This window comes from Blennius ocellaris (genome assembly GCF_963422515.1).
Source record: "Blennius ocellaris genome assembly, chromosome: 9".
Classification (NCBI taxonomy): domain Eukaryota; kingdom Metazoa; phylum Chordata; class Actinopteri; order Blenniiformes; family Blenniidae; genus Blennius; species Blennius ocellaris.
The window spans coordinates 24,176,165-24,192,989 of record NC_137658.1 but is presented as its reverse complement, the minus strand read 5'-3'; the positions used below and the strand labels follow the sequence as shown (position 1 = coordinate 24,192,989).

The 16,825-nt window shown below is 41.6% G+C and overlaps 1 protein-coding gene across 4 annotated transcripts in view; it reads right to left on the bottom strand.

The window, feature by feature from the left end:
* atp8a1 (ATPase phospholipid transporting 8A1) overlaps nt 1–16,825 on the bottom strand; it is a 107,126-nt gene that overhangs the window by 70,392 nt on the left and 19,909 nt on the right. For 3 of the 4 annotated variants that reach the window (XM_080502544.1, XM_080502546.1, XM_080502545.1), the window contains exons 2-6: nt 16,481–16,595; nt 8,771–8,870; nt 7,286–7,384; nt 4,260–4,305; nt 3,714–3,754 (exon numbers count right to left, since the gene is read on the bottom strand). In XM_080502544.1, coding sequence (XP_080358670.1) covers nt 3,714–3,754; nt 4,260–4,305; nt 7,286–7,384; nt 8,771–8,870; nt 16,481–16,595 — 401 coding nt within the window. Of the gene's footprint in view, nt 1–3,713; nt 3,755–4,259; nt 4,306–7,285; nt 7,385–8,770; nt 8,871–16,480; nt 16,596–16,825 lie in introns of those variants that run through there. The other variant, XM_080502547.1, reaches the window with a different exon arrangement.

Genomic DNA, 16,825 nt, shown 5'->3' with positions numbered 1-16,825 from the left:
TGAGAAGAGCACAATGATCTGATCAGAGGAATGGTTGGTCGTCTGTTCACCTCTTCACAAAGCCGTTAAGGAAAAGGAACATCATGAAATAAAATACTGTATATTCACTGGTTTCATCAGAGGAGAACATGAAATAAATTTGAAGTAAAAACATTTGGGAAGGGCAAAGACCTGCCGTTAGAAGGAATAACTCTTCCGGTGCACATGGGCGTTGAAAAGGTGAAAGAGGTAGGGAGGTTTATGTTGATATGACCAGTCAAATCTAATCAAAAATCACATGACCACAGACCCAACTGAAGAAATGATGGTTGCCGTCAGAGGTAGTGAATTGACTTAAATGTCATATTTATATACTAGTACTACTTCCAAACTCAACAACAATGGCTCGGTGAGTTCCTGGAACCATCACTTCTTCATGAAGAGCTGACGGAGAGCAAGAGGAGGAAGAGGAAACGGAGGGAGGAGATCCCCACAGTCCGGGCAGAAGAGTGGCCTCCGATACCTGGATGATAAAATGGCAGCATCCGCAGGTACGAAATCACTGCCATTTACTCTAATAACATCGCCCACCTCAACCTGTGAAAATAAACTGGTTAGTGCTGTGAACTGGCGATTAAACCACCCCACAAAACACAAGACATCAACTTTAAGATCCATAAGCCTGTCAGGAGAGAAAGATTAATAATTATATTAAAGCATTGTGGCAACACAAGTGGAACCTTGTTTCCAACACTCATCATTCAGGTGTGAGAAATATTTTTTAAAACCTTTCACTTGAAAACAATGTATGTGAGATGATGGGAAAACTGGACTTCTTAGTTCCTAGTTAATGGTGAAAGTAAGATTTCAAGCGGTTATAACGTGACAACTGTGATCCTGAACGACAAAGACCACAAGGTCAGTGAATTCCACTTCTGCTCGATGGAGATCAGGAAAAGCAGGAAAGAAAAAGTGCTGATCAAAGCGTGTTATGATTTCCTTTTAATATTTGTGTGGGGATCTTGATGAAAAGAGATCGTCGCAGAGTGAAACTATAAACCATTTGATAAAAAAACAGACATTCTAAGACCCTAAACTGTTGATAATTACAAGGATAAAATAAGTTGTAGTGCAGAACCAGAAATAAAGCAACAACGTTCCCTTTTGAGCATAAATTAAGAGGGCAATGAATAATCATGGAAATATTACCAAAGTAGAATATGTCGAGGCAAACAGGTCTAAACAACTAAAAAGAAACCTTTCAGATCACACATGCGTAAAGACACATGCGAAAGATTTTGAAAAATGTACAAAAGATCCAAATGAAACATGAAGGGAAGGGTAAAAACCCCAAGGTTAGATTGAGAACACTACGACTTCCAAAAGAGCAGGGGGAATGGCACTGCCTGATTTTAAAGATTATTATTACGCAGCCCAGACTAAACCTCGAGGTAATTTGTGCAACTCGCCCTTTAAGCCAGGTGGGCGGATATCAAAGTCTGGTAGACCCCCCCAATACAAGCAGCACTACCTCACAAACACTTGGGAAGATGAATAGAAAAGGTACAGGACCCATGGATTAAAGCACAGTTACAAATATGGGATGTGATGAGAGAAGGGTACAAATTAAATAAATGACAGATAATTCAATGGCGGGCCTATGATCCTGGGTTTAGGCCTGACACGATACATCAGGGATAAGATAAGGCAAATCCAATAAGGGTGTAATCTCTAAAATGTACAAAGGCCTACTGTCTAAAAAGTGCTACTGTGCAAGATGTGTTAAGGAGAAATGGGAGAGGGCGGGCAATCGTTTAATATCTGAAGAGGATTGGTTTGACATTTGCCAAATCCCAGTGGGAATGCACTAACTTATGTGTGGCCAGAGTTTAGGTGGACGTGCATTGTCCATTTCTCTATTACACCAAAACAGAAGGTGAATTTCTCTGCAGGAGAAACGATGTGCTGGAGGCCGTGTGGAAGTCAGGAAGCCAACCACTGGCAGATCTAGTGGGAGAGTCCAGTGAGCAAACCCTTCTGGACAGAGCTCCACAAAATATTAAGGGGGATGTTTAACACTAACCTCTCAATTAACTACATTAGTTTTGGGAAATTCACATTTACAGGTCAGACAAGCTGATGGATAGTTTGTTTCGTATTTTGAGAACTGTTGGTTACTTGTGAGCGGAAGAAGTACACATATGTAAGTACAGCATGTCTGAAAGTAAGCAGGATACTGTATTATGCCCTCACAAAATAAAAATTAAAAAGAGAGAAACATGAAGGGAATCTGTTCAAAAGTTGTCAAATTACTCCCCAATACTAAAAGAACCTGCCACTAACGGTAAAGTATTATCACAGTCAAATGGAAAGGTATAAAATACATGATAAAAAAACACCTGATGATCAATATATTTGCTATAAACACAAGTGAAACATCCTGGCCTGGTTCTGGTTTAAGTAACTTAGGAGGACAAACAGAAATTTATGACTGAAGCCGCTTTTACAAGATGCATGATGAAGATATACAAAATGCATGAATTACTGAACTGGACACTTTTTGGGGGATCTTTTAATCATTTAAATGTTATATATTAACATGTAAATGAGGAGGACATTTTTTTTTTTTTTTTTTTTAACTTGCATTTTCAAAGAGGAAAGTTAAAAGTAAGTTTAACATTGGTTTATGGGAGTTAAAAGATGATGCAATTTATTTCATTTATTTGGGGTATTTTAAGTATGGAACATTTCTACTTATTACCCTTTTTTCTGCTTAATTTGAAGGGTAATTTTTGTTAGTCTAATATTTAAGTATTGGATTCTTGAGTTCAATTTGAGTGTCTATTTGTGTTTGTATTTGAAGGTTTTTCCCCTGTTTGGCCGGGACGAATTTCAAAAGAAATGAAACAAAGTGGTCATTGAGTGAATTCCAGCCAGTATCTTGTGAAGCAAGCAACCCTTTCAAGTGGTGAAAACTACAGAATTAAACAAAAGTAAGCAGCCCCTGACACCCACCACCACCATGAGATCAATTCTAGGCAGAAATCAAATGTTTTTGTCACAAGGTAAAGACAGAAACAGGTTTTGGTTGATCTTCAGTAACGTTTCAGCTCATGGACTCAAAAAATAAAAACTCTCTGTAAAACAGATTTATCTCATATTGGTCTTATTAAATTCCATTTTAATTGTTGCAGAAATGTTCCTGTGGGAGTTGAAATGGAAGCACCATTAGACAGACGCGACATCGTCTGCAAGTCATTTACTTCTCCAAAAATGTTGCGTAATGTGGAAAGAAAAAAAAAGAAAAAATTCACATGTTGAATATGTATGTTTTTAATGAACAGAGTCAATGTCATGCTATCGTCTGTGTCACTGGGATGCCTGGTGATGACCCTCCACACCTTCTGCTTGAAGCTGAACCGCTCCAGCCACAAGAACATTTCATTATGAGGGAGAAGAGGAAGCCACTCTTTGTCCTCCAGCTTAGCCTCCTAATGACCGGCCACATGGAAACACTGGATTAATTAGTTTGCTAGAAGAGGCAGTGTGTGTGTGTGTGTGTGTGTGTGTGTGTGTGTGTGTGTGTGTGTGTGTGTGTGTGTGTGTGTGTGTGTGTGTGTGTGTGTGTTCTCCAGATGACGGCTCGGGAGGCGGTGAAAGGTCATGGGATGAATGATATGTTTGCTGCTCCAGCAGAATAAAATGACAGCCAGTGATGCATTGTGGGTACATACCTTCTCCCAGTGCACAATCTCCCAGGCACCATTTCTCAGTACTGCGGAGTGCAGTAACAGAGATCCAGGAAGTTACGATACGACAAACAGGAAGTGACAGAGAGAGAGACGGATGAGGAAAAGAAGAACAGAAGCTGTGAGAAGAGATTCATTGTCGGGCCGGTTTCTGCAACGAGCGTCCACACAATTTAACCAACTGCAAATTTGTTGTAACTCTGATTTTGCAGCTCAAGATACATGCAAAACTTAAAGAAAAAGTTTCATTATTTCATCAAGTCAGATACATTCTCCTGCCTCCAGTCAAAACCGTCGATGAAGGCAACAAACGAGATTTCATAAGAGTGTTGTGGTTATGGTGATTTTGAAAATGTGAAATATTTGGCATGAAAATGGCTCTTTTGATCTAAATGAATTTAGAACCATATCATGAGGAATATTCATTGATGTTTTAATAGATTGCTATTTATTCTACATCAACGTTGCTCCACAAAATGACATCCAGCAGTATGCGTTCTAATAAAACAAAAAGGAAAGGCTTTTCAGTACCTTGACATTCCTTCTTGTTGACCACATTGTCAGCGTTGTGACGTTTCTGGAAAAGCAAACAAATATTCACATTACGCGCAAATATTTTACGTTCGCTCAAAAGCACCTGAACAATATGCCATTTGACATTTTGAATTTAGAGAATAAAGAATTGAAGAAAATGATGGAAAATATGGAAATATAGGTTTAATCGTGCAGCAAACAAGACAAACTCGGATTTCTAATGCTTACTACAAGAAAACAAGGGTTAACATTAAAAAGCATCATGGATTACAAGGGCTGCTGCTGATTTCGTAGGTTAACATGTCCTGATAAGGTCAGTACAGCATCTGTTTGTTACAAGAAGTAGAAAATACCCTCGAAAATTGCAAAGTGAGACCGTCACTGCGAATGTAATGCTGGTTGATTAATCCTTTCATTCATTTGTCAACATATATTCCAAACTACTGGTATGTTGATTGTTCACTGACCATGAAAAACAAAACAATCAGCGACAAGCCTCCACGTCTCCACACAGACACTGCGTCTTCCAACTCGCTCCACTATACTGTGTGTGACCCCCATCAAAGTCCGAATCAGCAGCATTACGTCTCGCCATGTCGGCTGAACAGTCACGCAGTCAACTGTGACTTCGGCAGCTGATTCCAAGGGACAGTCTGTCAAGTGGCATCATGCTGAGTAATAATGTGTTGCTGTGTTCGTCTCATGTAAGCAAGTGATCAGTGGCTTTCAAAGTCTGGGCCCAAGAAAGCAACGTGGGCTATTCGTGATGAGCGGAGAGAGGCCAGGTCCAGTCGGAGACCTGCTCCTAATCATTTCAGGCTCCTTCCAGATCAAGTTCGGACTGATGCTGGCAACTTCAGGACGCAAATAAGTCTTCAACCTGATTTGATCATCCCCGCAACACGCTGCGGAATGAATAAAGCCGGCCAGGTCACAGGGATTCAGCCTTGTCAGCAACTTAACAATGCTCAGAGAGAGAAAATAAAAGTTTGCTGGTCAAGACCTTTACAAAGTTCATTTATCATCCCCTGTGCAAGAGTCGCGGGTTATTTCATTCACCCACCCCATTAGGTCTGGTTGGAGAAAACCCTCCATTTACTGAGCTGCTTCTGACTGGCACTTCACTACTTCCACTCCCTTTCATCCTTCTCGTCTTCGCTGTTCCGGCCTCTTTCACTCCTTGTTTTCCAGTCAAGTGAAAAGGAGAGGTGCTGTATTTTGATGATTTATGTAATCACAGTACAGTGGAGAGGTTGTGCGTGAATCCTGCAGTAGTGGGCTTCTACCATGAAGAGAAAAATATAGACAAAAAGCAGCTACTGTAGTTTTCCCTTGAAGGAACGGCTAATACTACGAATGTTAAACACACGCGCGGAATTCTTTTTTTCTCCAACACTATTAAAAGACCGTGTGACAATTTGTAGCAAATAGTTTAGCCAATACCGTTTCTATTTAAGCCTCCGTCTGCCGGAGCAGAGGCAGCCAGCAACAAGGTAACGTCCGTGCTGTACTGTGTGTATCCATATTGCATGATTCATGAAGTCAGGGGTCGATGTTGCCCTATCGGGTCAGCTTGTGAGGGACAGCACAGTACGGGGAACAGACGTGTGTGCAGGTGACCTTCAGCAATAAAGACGGAGTCATCACCACTCCGTTCCCATGTTTTTTCACAACAGGCCAGGAGGAAAAAAAAGTGCTGCGCTGTTCCCTTCAGCACCAGATAGAAGGTAATAGTATAGAGTAACCGTCCACTGGGACCCGCAGGGAGGATCGCATTGCAGGGTCCCTGCAATACAGTGCAATGCAACATTCTCTCACTTACTTCACATGGACGTGAATGGATTACTCGCCACGGTCTTTTAATTCAACGCAAGAAGGAATTCATACAGTCCAAAATATGAAAACCCAACTTGTGTAGTAAACACAATTTTGAAGCATCTTGTGAACAGCTCAAGCTCACCTGGGGGCAAACAGTTGTGTTTTGTGTGTGCACTAACGGCCTTTGTACATGAGCGTTCACTATCTAGGTTAATTGACGGCACGAGTACCGCGGGTGCAGTCGCCACAGCTGTGACCTCTGAAATATGAATGTGTGTATGTGCGTCGACCTGTGATGCCATGTCTATATGTTGGGGAATATCTTGCTGTGGTCACATCATCATCATCATCATCATCATCATCACTGCCTCCTCACTGATTCAGGACTCGCCGCGCAGTAAAAGCCCTGCACACTATACATACTGGGGGGGGGGGGGATCTATTTTAGTTAAGGTATTACACTTCAAACAAGTCTCCCTGACCTACTTTGTTAAGAAATACAATTATAGATTTTTTTTGTTTCATGAACTCAAATTATTTGTAGATTAAGTGTGCTATAAAGATAGACTTGGATGAGGAGGGCTTTTATCAACCACTGAAGACAACTCTGACAGGCATACAAGCTCTAAACCATAAGGCCTGTGTGCTTTCTGCTGTATAGGAAATTTAGTAGATGTAGGTTCAAATTAAATGCAAATTTGGCCTTTTAAAAAATGGTGACGGCCTTTCAAGACCAAGTTTTGATGTTGTACATGTGATGATTATCGAGGAAAACATCATTTTTAAGGCACTACAATAGAATACTGAAAGTTGCAAATAACTATTTACATCTGATGATTATATAGTCAGTAAATTTGTCTTAAAACAAATCATAAAACGAAAGAATGTTATGTGGTACATGCCAAAGCATTATAAACTGTCCGTCATGCCTCTGTTGTGGACTTTTCTATCGATACTGCCAGTAAACAAGTGCCATAATAACCTTGAAATTTAAACGCCATAGTTGTAATTTGTCACTGTGCAGAGTAGATGTGATGAAAATGTCTATATTTTTTGCACAACCACACAATTGCTAGCAAAAATGACTACAATCTCAACATAAAGCCAATTTTCATGTTTTCAGGCATTTTTCCTGGGGAAAAAAAAAAACCCATGAGAAAAGTGAGACACATGGAGCACCAAATAACACATTGAGCGAGCATTACCAGATCCTCGATGATCTCTTTCACAGCAGCCACCACGAGGATGAAGAGCAGAGGCACCAGTGTGGTCCAGCGACCCGTGGGGGACACATCCGGAATTTGCTAGAAGGAAACCGCAACAAGTGAAAGTTTGAGCAAATGTTCCCAACAGGTGTCTGGACAAGAACATTGTGTCTTCCATTTCCAACAGTCTTCATCAGTGCGAAAGCAACCAGTGAAAAGAGAACAATGGCACAACAGAAAAGTGCTGAGCTGAACTATAATGTTTTCAAGCTGAATGAAAAGCCTTTTCTTGGCAGCCAGTTCCCAATTCCCCACTTGCTGGTGTTATTTACAGTGTCAAAGGCTAAGCTGAGGTTGTCTGGCTCCACACTATGAATCATACCACAACATTTGGTAAACAGCATTTCACTTTTAGTAAATGTGAAGTCTGAGATACATCAAGCACACACAACTCTTTTAGCACCATAATAATACTATGATTACCACTGAATGTTCATTATTTGGCTCTGCTGACTCTCTCAAAATTAGCACTCAAATGCCAGCATGATTAAAGCCAAACCAAGGCCCCGACATGCTACCAATGTGCGCGAGGCCGGTACACCGCTGGAAGGAAACGTGAACAAAATGGATCTCCCATCTCTCTCATCTGCATAGATGTTTTATTCAAGGTTGCAACATCGACAGGGCAGGTAATGAAGATTCACACTGGCTGCTTTTCAAAGCAGCTACTTCAAGGTCACTGGAGAGAGGCCTTTCCCATCCTCGGCTCTCATTAATGCGGGATAGTCTGTCAGTACAAATACGGGTGGAGATAGAAAGTGGAGGAGGCTTCTTTTTGTCCTTCAGTTAAACTGTCCTGGTCGGCTTTAAATACCTGAAATTCAAATGTCAACTTCTTTGAGTTAAAGGTTGAGGTTTTAAACTCTCTTGAAATGGATTCATGTTGGCATTTACATGTGAAATGCTCCCAAAAGGTGGAAAAATGACTTGTGCCGAATCAAAACGTCAAAAACAGTGATGGGAACTCCAATTTCAACAATCTTTAAAGATGAAGAACTCCACCTCACCTTGAGTTTTCTGCTTGTGGCTCTAAATATCACATTATTTGTGTCCCACGTCACATTCAAAGCACAATGCGGTTTCTGTAGTAGAGTGTAGTGGCATGAGTAACATAAAAGGAAAAAATCCAGAGTCATCCTCCACAGAGGAATACATATTTCATGCTTCTCTGACTGGTGTGATGCATAGTATTAGCATGCTGAGCCTGTAGGTGAATGGAGCTTCCTTTTAAAGTAGGCACACATGGTATTGTATGCATTATTCATAATCAGGATATATATAAAGTCTTGAGTTGAATGTGTGTCGCTGTGTGCATATGAGATTACAGACATGACCTCGGCAAGTCGTGTCTCGGGCATGCCAAACTCAATTGCACATTAATACTGTAATTTCTAAATAACACAGCAAAAACACCACCAGCCTTACCTGCAAGAGTGCAATGAAGAGAAAGAAGGCGTTGGCCGCCCTTCTGAACTGCGAGTAGAGGAATCGCGGGAGGAAGGTAAGGACATTATATTTGGCGGTGCTGAGGGCCGGATCAGGCAGCGGACGGGGAGACGGGTGGAAAGACAAGAGAAAATACACCGGTTAGTTACAAACTGTGGTGACGGAGTAACAGACAAAAATAAATAAATAAATAAACGGAAACTTCATGACACAACAACTGAAAAGTCAATATCATGTTTAGGCTGTATTTCAAAAGAAAAAGAGAAGAATGCTCATCAAGAGCCACCTTCTTGTTCCTCAGCTCAACCACTCTCCTTTGTGTGTGTGTGTGTGTGTGTGTGTGTGTGTGTGTGTTGAACTGCCGAGGCCAGTGGATCTAATGATCATAAAGAACAATTAGGAGAAGGAAGGGAGCTGGCACAGGGAGCATAAAGGCCTCCTGGCAGACGTGAGCGATGGTGCTGGTGCTGCGACGGGGCTGACGGTGGTATATTGAAACGGGTGGAGCTCCTAACAGCCCCACACTCAGACCTCCGTCGGCCTGATTTACGGCTGCAGTAAAGGGCCGGTCAGAACAGCCACTTTGGAAGAAGATATACTCGACGGCATGATGTAAGCCAAGCTGCTGGCAAGGCTTTGCTTACTCACATGTATACAAAAGCTAACACACACACACACACACACACACACACACACACACACACACACACACACACACACACACACACACACACACACACACACACACACACACACACACACACACACACACACACACACACACACACACACACACACACACACACACACACACACACACACACACACACACACACACACAGACACACACACACACACACACACACTATAAATATTGACTGTGGACTTCATCTCATTTAAAAGCGACTGAGCATATGGAGCTCAACATCAGCTATTCTACTGTTTTACTCCAGTTACAATGAAATAGGTGGCACATTTTCGAACACAATGTAAAGTCATTAAAAAAAAAGTGGACCAGCCTTGAATTGAGTACAGGAAAAAAAAAAAAAAGTAGCTGTCATCATGGCTGAATGGTACAGTGGAGTTATCTGGGACAGAGTGATAGCTGGTGAGTAGGAGCCTGGCATTGTTCTGACAGCAGTACACTGTGATAGCAGCCTCACACTGGAGCTCCGTGAAGAGCCGCAAAAGAAAAAGGGTCAGGAAAGGAAAGGTCTGATTCCTCCATTCTCTGTGAAGTAAACAATCCCTAATGCCAGGTTAACTTGTAATAACTAAGATGGTTATGAAGAGACTGAATGACCCAGGGGATAGATAGATATTGGTCTGTTTTTTTTAACAATTCATATTTTATAGTCAGGTTTTTTTTACTAGCCCCGAGTAAGATTTCTGAGGTTTCTCAGTTGTTTTCCCCCCAATAATTCTCTATGCAGAACAAAAAAAAAAACAGTACAGGACATACAGAGGCATGTCATCCCCACAAGCAATAGCTCCGTGTTTCCCATCGTTAAAGGCCACCGAACAAAACCAAGAAGGATATGCAAATATCAAGTAGAACAGCAACAGCATGTGAGCGAGAGGAAGAATCCTCTGTGCGCCACATCATTTGCAGTGTCCTCAATATTTGTCTGACCTGGAGAAGATGTGAATCATTAAGATATCTTATTTAAGAAAAACTCAACGGTCGGTGTGATCTCTTCTCCTTTTCATTTCTGCGAGTGGAGATAATGGACTACCTCTGCCTTCTACTAAATACATTTCCATACATCATCCATGACTCAAAGCAACAACATGAGTGCTTTCTCATTCAGAGCAGGGTGAGCCCTCTGGGTATTAAACACCTAAGTGCTAATGTGTAGTTATCGCCACAGTCGCTCCCTTGAGATGCAAAGATATAGTGGCTGGGGAGCTGTGATGCAGGTTAGTCTAAAAGCCAGAGGCCATCTGTCATCTTTTCCAGGAGGTCCTGCTCATATTTTATGTTCCTGACTCAACTTGTCATTCCGATCTCAGGAGGGTGAACTTTTAGGCAGAACACTTTCAATCCCTTCACTTAATAACTTCCCGCACGAAGCCTCGGCAAGGTAACAGTTGATTGCGGATTATCATTGGTCTTCGACTTTTATATCAAATCAGAGGGTTTGCCAGGGACCACATACACTAAAGAAAACATAAATAAACAGTGTGATCCAGCTGTTGACAGATTTATTTATTCTTTATGTAGTACCAGTCTACTAAATCCTTACTAATAGAACAAGAATTTCATATAAATGTATCTTTAATCTCGTTAATATCCAATCCCAATTCTTTCCTTACTCCTTATATTCAGACACACGTAGGGTTTAACAGTCTAAGTGTTATGCATAATTAAAGGGTGTCCAGCTGCACTCACCATTACCACCTGAAAGCAGTAAACTAAAATTTACTTAATAATTTTCTTGTAGACATCTTATATACAGTACATGTGTATATATGTATTTCTATTGTATACATCTTGTATTGATTCAGTTATGTACTTTTAAATAACCATAACATATTTGATGTTTGGTCCGTTCAATATCAACTGGTCCTACAATTTGTCCTCGTGACCCGTCCGTCCAAAGAGAGGACACCTGCCTTCAGGGGACACCTGGCCTTGGATTTTAGCGTGTGCCCACGTCAGAGGTTTTACTGTATATATAGGGAAACATTTTATTGCATCTTGAAAAATGGAAATCTTCTGGTTTGTAAAAATACTGTATATCAAAAGCCTCCAGATTTAAAGGACGTCTTTTCCCATGTCCAACACGTTCATTATGTTAACACAGCAGCAAGGAAACCTGGAACACTGGTTGGACCATCGGCCTTTAATGCCTTCCTGCTACTCGGCATGAGATGGTCGATGCAGCTCAGTGTGTACAGTATCTCCTCGTCTCCATGGCGAGGATCACATGCAGTTTACTGTCGTTTTCAATAACGGCATCCTCTTACAACAAGAAGTTGTAAGAGGGAATGTTTAAAAATACCACTTAGTGAAAAGAGCAGTTGCGTGGTTGGGCGAGTGAGACTAATTAAGATAATTATAGTCATTTGTGTGTGTAGGTAGGGACAATGCGTGTCCGAGCCCATGTCTGTCTGCTTCCATTCACATCTCACCCAGCCCTCGCTTTCCACATGAGACATCAGCATTTCATGGACACTCAGCAATAAAAGGGTTTGCGCAGCCACTCCTATTTGCCACGGGATAAGCTGTCAACAACTCAGCGATTAATCACCTTTACATTGCAGCCAGATCTGTCAGCCAGCGATGCAGCTGAATAAACAATCCATGTCAACCCTTACATATAACAGCACAACCACAGGACGCGTGTGCAGCTGAAGTAATATGTGTGTACAACAGTGTGATGGTGAACCGTGGTGCAGAAGGAAAATCAGATCACGTCAAAGCAAAGGGGAGAAGAAAAAAAAAGAAGTGTAGCCTGTGTTTTCTGTCTGCTTGTAAGATTGAATTCGCCATTTGTCACAGGACCTGCTCCTGTAAGAGTCTCCACAGGTCACTTTGAGACGGCAACCAATCCTGTTGAACAAATGGCATCTTTACAGCAGCGTACAGCCGACACCTGCAGGGTCTGAGGCAGAGGGTTGGCCTGAGTAGGAACTAAAACGACGACAAGGACAATAACAGACATACGCAAAAGAAAAGGAAATTACTGACAGTGTGTACTTGAAAAACACAGTAGTCCTTTCAATAATCCTACGACACAACGTGGATATATTACCTTCACATTAGAAAAATATGGATTTTTCTTATAGAGGTTGATGTGCGATTAGTTCTCGAAAGATAACCGCTGTTTCTCAAGATCTCGCTATGAAAGCTATGTAGATGTGCGGTCCCCAAACCCGGGGCCCCGGACCAATACCGGTTCGTGGGTCATTTGGTACCGGATAAATAACATCATAATTACATTATTTCCATTTTATTTATTATCCGAGTCTGAGCAATCTTATTTTCAAAAATGACCGACTTCTCTCTGTTACATCCGTCTATGACTCATGCTTGTGTCGGTCACGTGATACATTATCGTTAATATTAAACCCACAAGCAGCAAAATTAATGAAAAACAGACGTCTTTGGAAAGTTTCTTTGCAAAGCGGAAAAGGCCCAGTGAGGAGACAGAAGAATAACATAAAGGTAAGTAGAAAGACATACAAGTACACAGTGGATTACTATCTATTATCATATTTACAAATTATCACAGTTTTTGTGTTGGTCATATAATTTTATTTTGTTGTATTTATTGCCACATCTTAAGGCCGGTCCATGAAAATATTGTCTGACATTAAACTGGTCCGTGGCACAAAACAAAGTTGGGGACCGCTGATGTAGATGACCAGCAACAAAAAGTGGATAGCAAAGTAATAAACACCTGAATCACTAAAACTACAGTATTGTGAAGAGTCGCAAGAATATGAAGGATCCAAAACCAACCATACACCAATAACAACTGCCTTACTACGACTGTAATGCGTGGAACAGTTTGACCAGAACAACTAAAATGTGACAATTTGTGAAATTGTTTAGCATTGGGGTTTGCAACCCGCGTCTCTTTCATCCTTCTGCTGCTGCTCCCTGAGCTTTGATCCCCCTGCAGTACATCCCTGAGCGGGACGGACTGTGACGGTACGGTAAAGCAATGTGCACCCAGACTAACTATGTTGCGTGGTCCCACTACAGAGCGTGGTTAAATGTAGGTTGCGAACGACGCAGGGTCATAACGCGTCACGTCATAATGCAACAAAAGTGGTGTGAAGAACGTGGAAGTTGCAGCAGCTGCAGTGAGCTTCCTTTATCTGTGACACAGCGGAAAACCTTCTCAATGCAAACTGCAGCGTTCATCTCCCGCTGGGTCTCCTCCTCCCTGGTTACTGAGAGGAGCGTCTGAACCCCGTCAGAAGGCCGCGGTGCTGGGGAGCGCCGATGTTCCAATAAACCCAGTCAACAAAACAACCAGCGTGTGCAAAGTGGCGCATTTGAGCGTTAACAGGAGGGTTGGTGGCAGACGAGATAGTTTAATATTGTGGACTTGTTGAGAGCAACGATCCTCACTACGTGTGGAGGAACGATGCTTCATGTTCACGACCACATGACGGCCGCTAAATAATGTGCAAATACACAACAACTGGATGACATTTCATGCCACACCTGTCCCTCATGGGTCAAAACTCATGTCCCGCATATATGCTCCGATTTAATAATATTATAGCGACCAAGGCTGGGGGGGGGGTCTCCCACTTTGTTCTGTTCAGTGGGAAACGGGTCCAAATGGCTGTTTGAGTGTTTAAGGTTTCGCAGAAGCACTCTTGTTTACAGGATGTGTAAACGCACACACACGCCACCAACCCCAACCCCAACTGCCCGTAACAAAACATATAAGAATGATGTAAGAATGACCAGGCACTGATGATCCAGGAGAGAAAACACCACCCGAGGGGGCCGTCCACACCCAGAGGAGCCACAGCCTACAGCTATGGGGGGCTGTTCCCACCCAGCCGGCCAGGAGCCCCCACCACGGTCAGTGAACCCCAGGCTGAGCTCCACCGCCAAGGCCAGAACGATCCCCAGGACGACGCCCCCCGCAGGCAGACCAGACTCAACTCCCGATGAAGAGCGCCCCCGTGAGGAGACGCTGGAGAAAAAGAAATAGGAGCTAAAAACGTGAATCAATAAATGAAAATAAAAGATAAGAAAGTAAAAAGTAAAAATAATCAACCAATAAAAATAAATAAATAAGCGCTTATAAAATGAATTCATAAATGAAATAAAAGATTAAGGTAAAACATTAACTATCTTAGAAAAAAGAATAAGAAGTACATAAAATAGTCAGATAATTAAATGCTAAATTAAAAAAGGGGGTTAAATTCAAAAAGCCTGCTTTTAAAATAGTGTTTAGAAAGACCTGCAAGATTCGTCACACCTTTTGTCTGTTATATGTCATGTTATAATGTTAAAGCATGAAAGAAACAAGCACCACAGACTCAATTCATAGTTTCCCCCCCATTTACTATTCCTGTTTAGTTTGAGGCCGTGTGTGTGTGAGCACATTCATATCTCAGGCTGCTCATGCTGCAGCAATGGTAATGGTAATATTCCTTGACAGAGGATGGCCTAACCCAACAATCTTGACCTTTAATGCTAAAAGCAGCACGCTCCTCCACAAGGAGCTCCAGGATAAAGAAGCCAGTCTGGAATATGTGCACTAGCCATGTACTCGATTGCAGTAATCCAAATCTTGTGGGTATTTATCAAATATCGTATGTCTGGGGTTATTGTCACAGCTGCAAGTTTGGAGCTCTCTCCACTGCAGTGGCACAGTGTACGGTTTCAACTGTGGTGCATCTTTTCAGAAGTCATTTTAGGAAAGCTGAATATGAGATTATATTTAAGATCGCCCTCTTATTTACTTTCTCCTTTGCTGTGTTTTCCCAAAAAGTGCAAAGTTTGCCAACTACATATTTTCCCTCGTCATGATTGATTGTTGGCACATGCTTTTCACAGCATAATGCCAATTTAAAACAGATTTTGCTTTTAGTAAAATCTTCCCAGGCACACATTTGACTATATTCCACATTTGATTCCAGTGAATCTGAGGGTCGACGCGGGGTTCAAGGCAGGTTCTGTTCTGGGTCTCAATAGAAACCACAGAAAACATGCGAGTTTACAATATCAAGACTAAAAGCAAAGTTCTCCAGTGAGTACAACTTGAGGTGAATGTTGTGGCAGCTGAGGTAACATCACATTCTGAAAAATGGCATGAGAAAAGCTTCTTTGCCCTTGGAAACACTGGATGGAGAGTCAACACTTTGCGATATATTGGATCTTTCTGTTTTGGGACTAATACTGATACCTGCAGGGCAATGAGTTGATTCATTGCAGTCCCCAAAGTAACATTTTGCCTTTGACTTTAATTTTTAAACTCATTTCTGAAGAGTAGACACAACACTGAGCTTGGATATTGATGATGCTGCCATGAAAGTCAGCTACCTCACTGCGAGCAAACTGGATTTAGTCTCAAAACCCTATGGCCGAGACAAATTAGTTTTTTTTTAAAAAGCGAACAACAAAAAAACACACTTTTGAGACATTTCACTGTATATTGCAGCAGAAGGTTTGATCAAAACTGGCTTTATGTTAAGATTGTGGAAATTTATGACAGCAACCGTTTGATTTTGATGAAAATATAGACATTTTCATCACATATCCTCTGTGTCACAACAAAGGAAAACTTAAAAGTTTAAATTCAAAGGTTATTCTGGCACTATCTTACCGTTTCGGCCCTCTTCAGATGAAATAGTACTGTCTGTGACCCCCTGAATTAAAATGTGTCTGGCAACCCTGAATTAGAGGCTTGAAATGGTTTGTAATACACACAATATGTTGAGGACAATGTTTGAAATACCTACAATTTCGACTCCTTTTAGCTTCGTCAACTAGTCTTAAATGAAATTTCCATTTATTACAGAGAAGATTCATTGAGAGGGGAAAACCCTTGTGCGTGACCGTCTTGTCTTTGTGTTGGTCCTGTGACTGGCAGCCTGTCAAAGGCTTTACGACATACTGCTTTGATTTTCCCTGTTCCACTCAAAGTGGTACTTGAATCCTCTCATCCGTTCACTTCCCATCATGCATGACATTCAGTAAATAAGACTTACCTGACTCGATTGCAGCAGAACTTTGTGAACTGCGGCTGGTTGAGGTATATCAGTCGGGCATCTTCTTGGTCAGCCAAGGATGTCTTTTCTGATGTGTCCTCTGTCTTTTCATAACCTGTAAGCATACGAGGAAAGAGATTGTATAAGTTTCAAATGAAAAAAAAACAAACTGATCTGCCTTGAGAGCACAGACAAAAGTAAGATGAAAAGGTTGTTTGAAGTGTTTCAGGTGCTGTGAGAGGAGAAGTCCCCACAGAAGTCAGGAAGAGGTGAGTTAGTAACTCGATGCTGACCTTGATGCTTTGGATGACTTACACATACAGTTCATATACAACTTTTACAAAC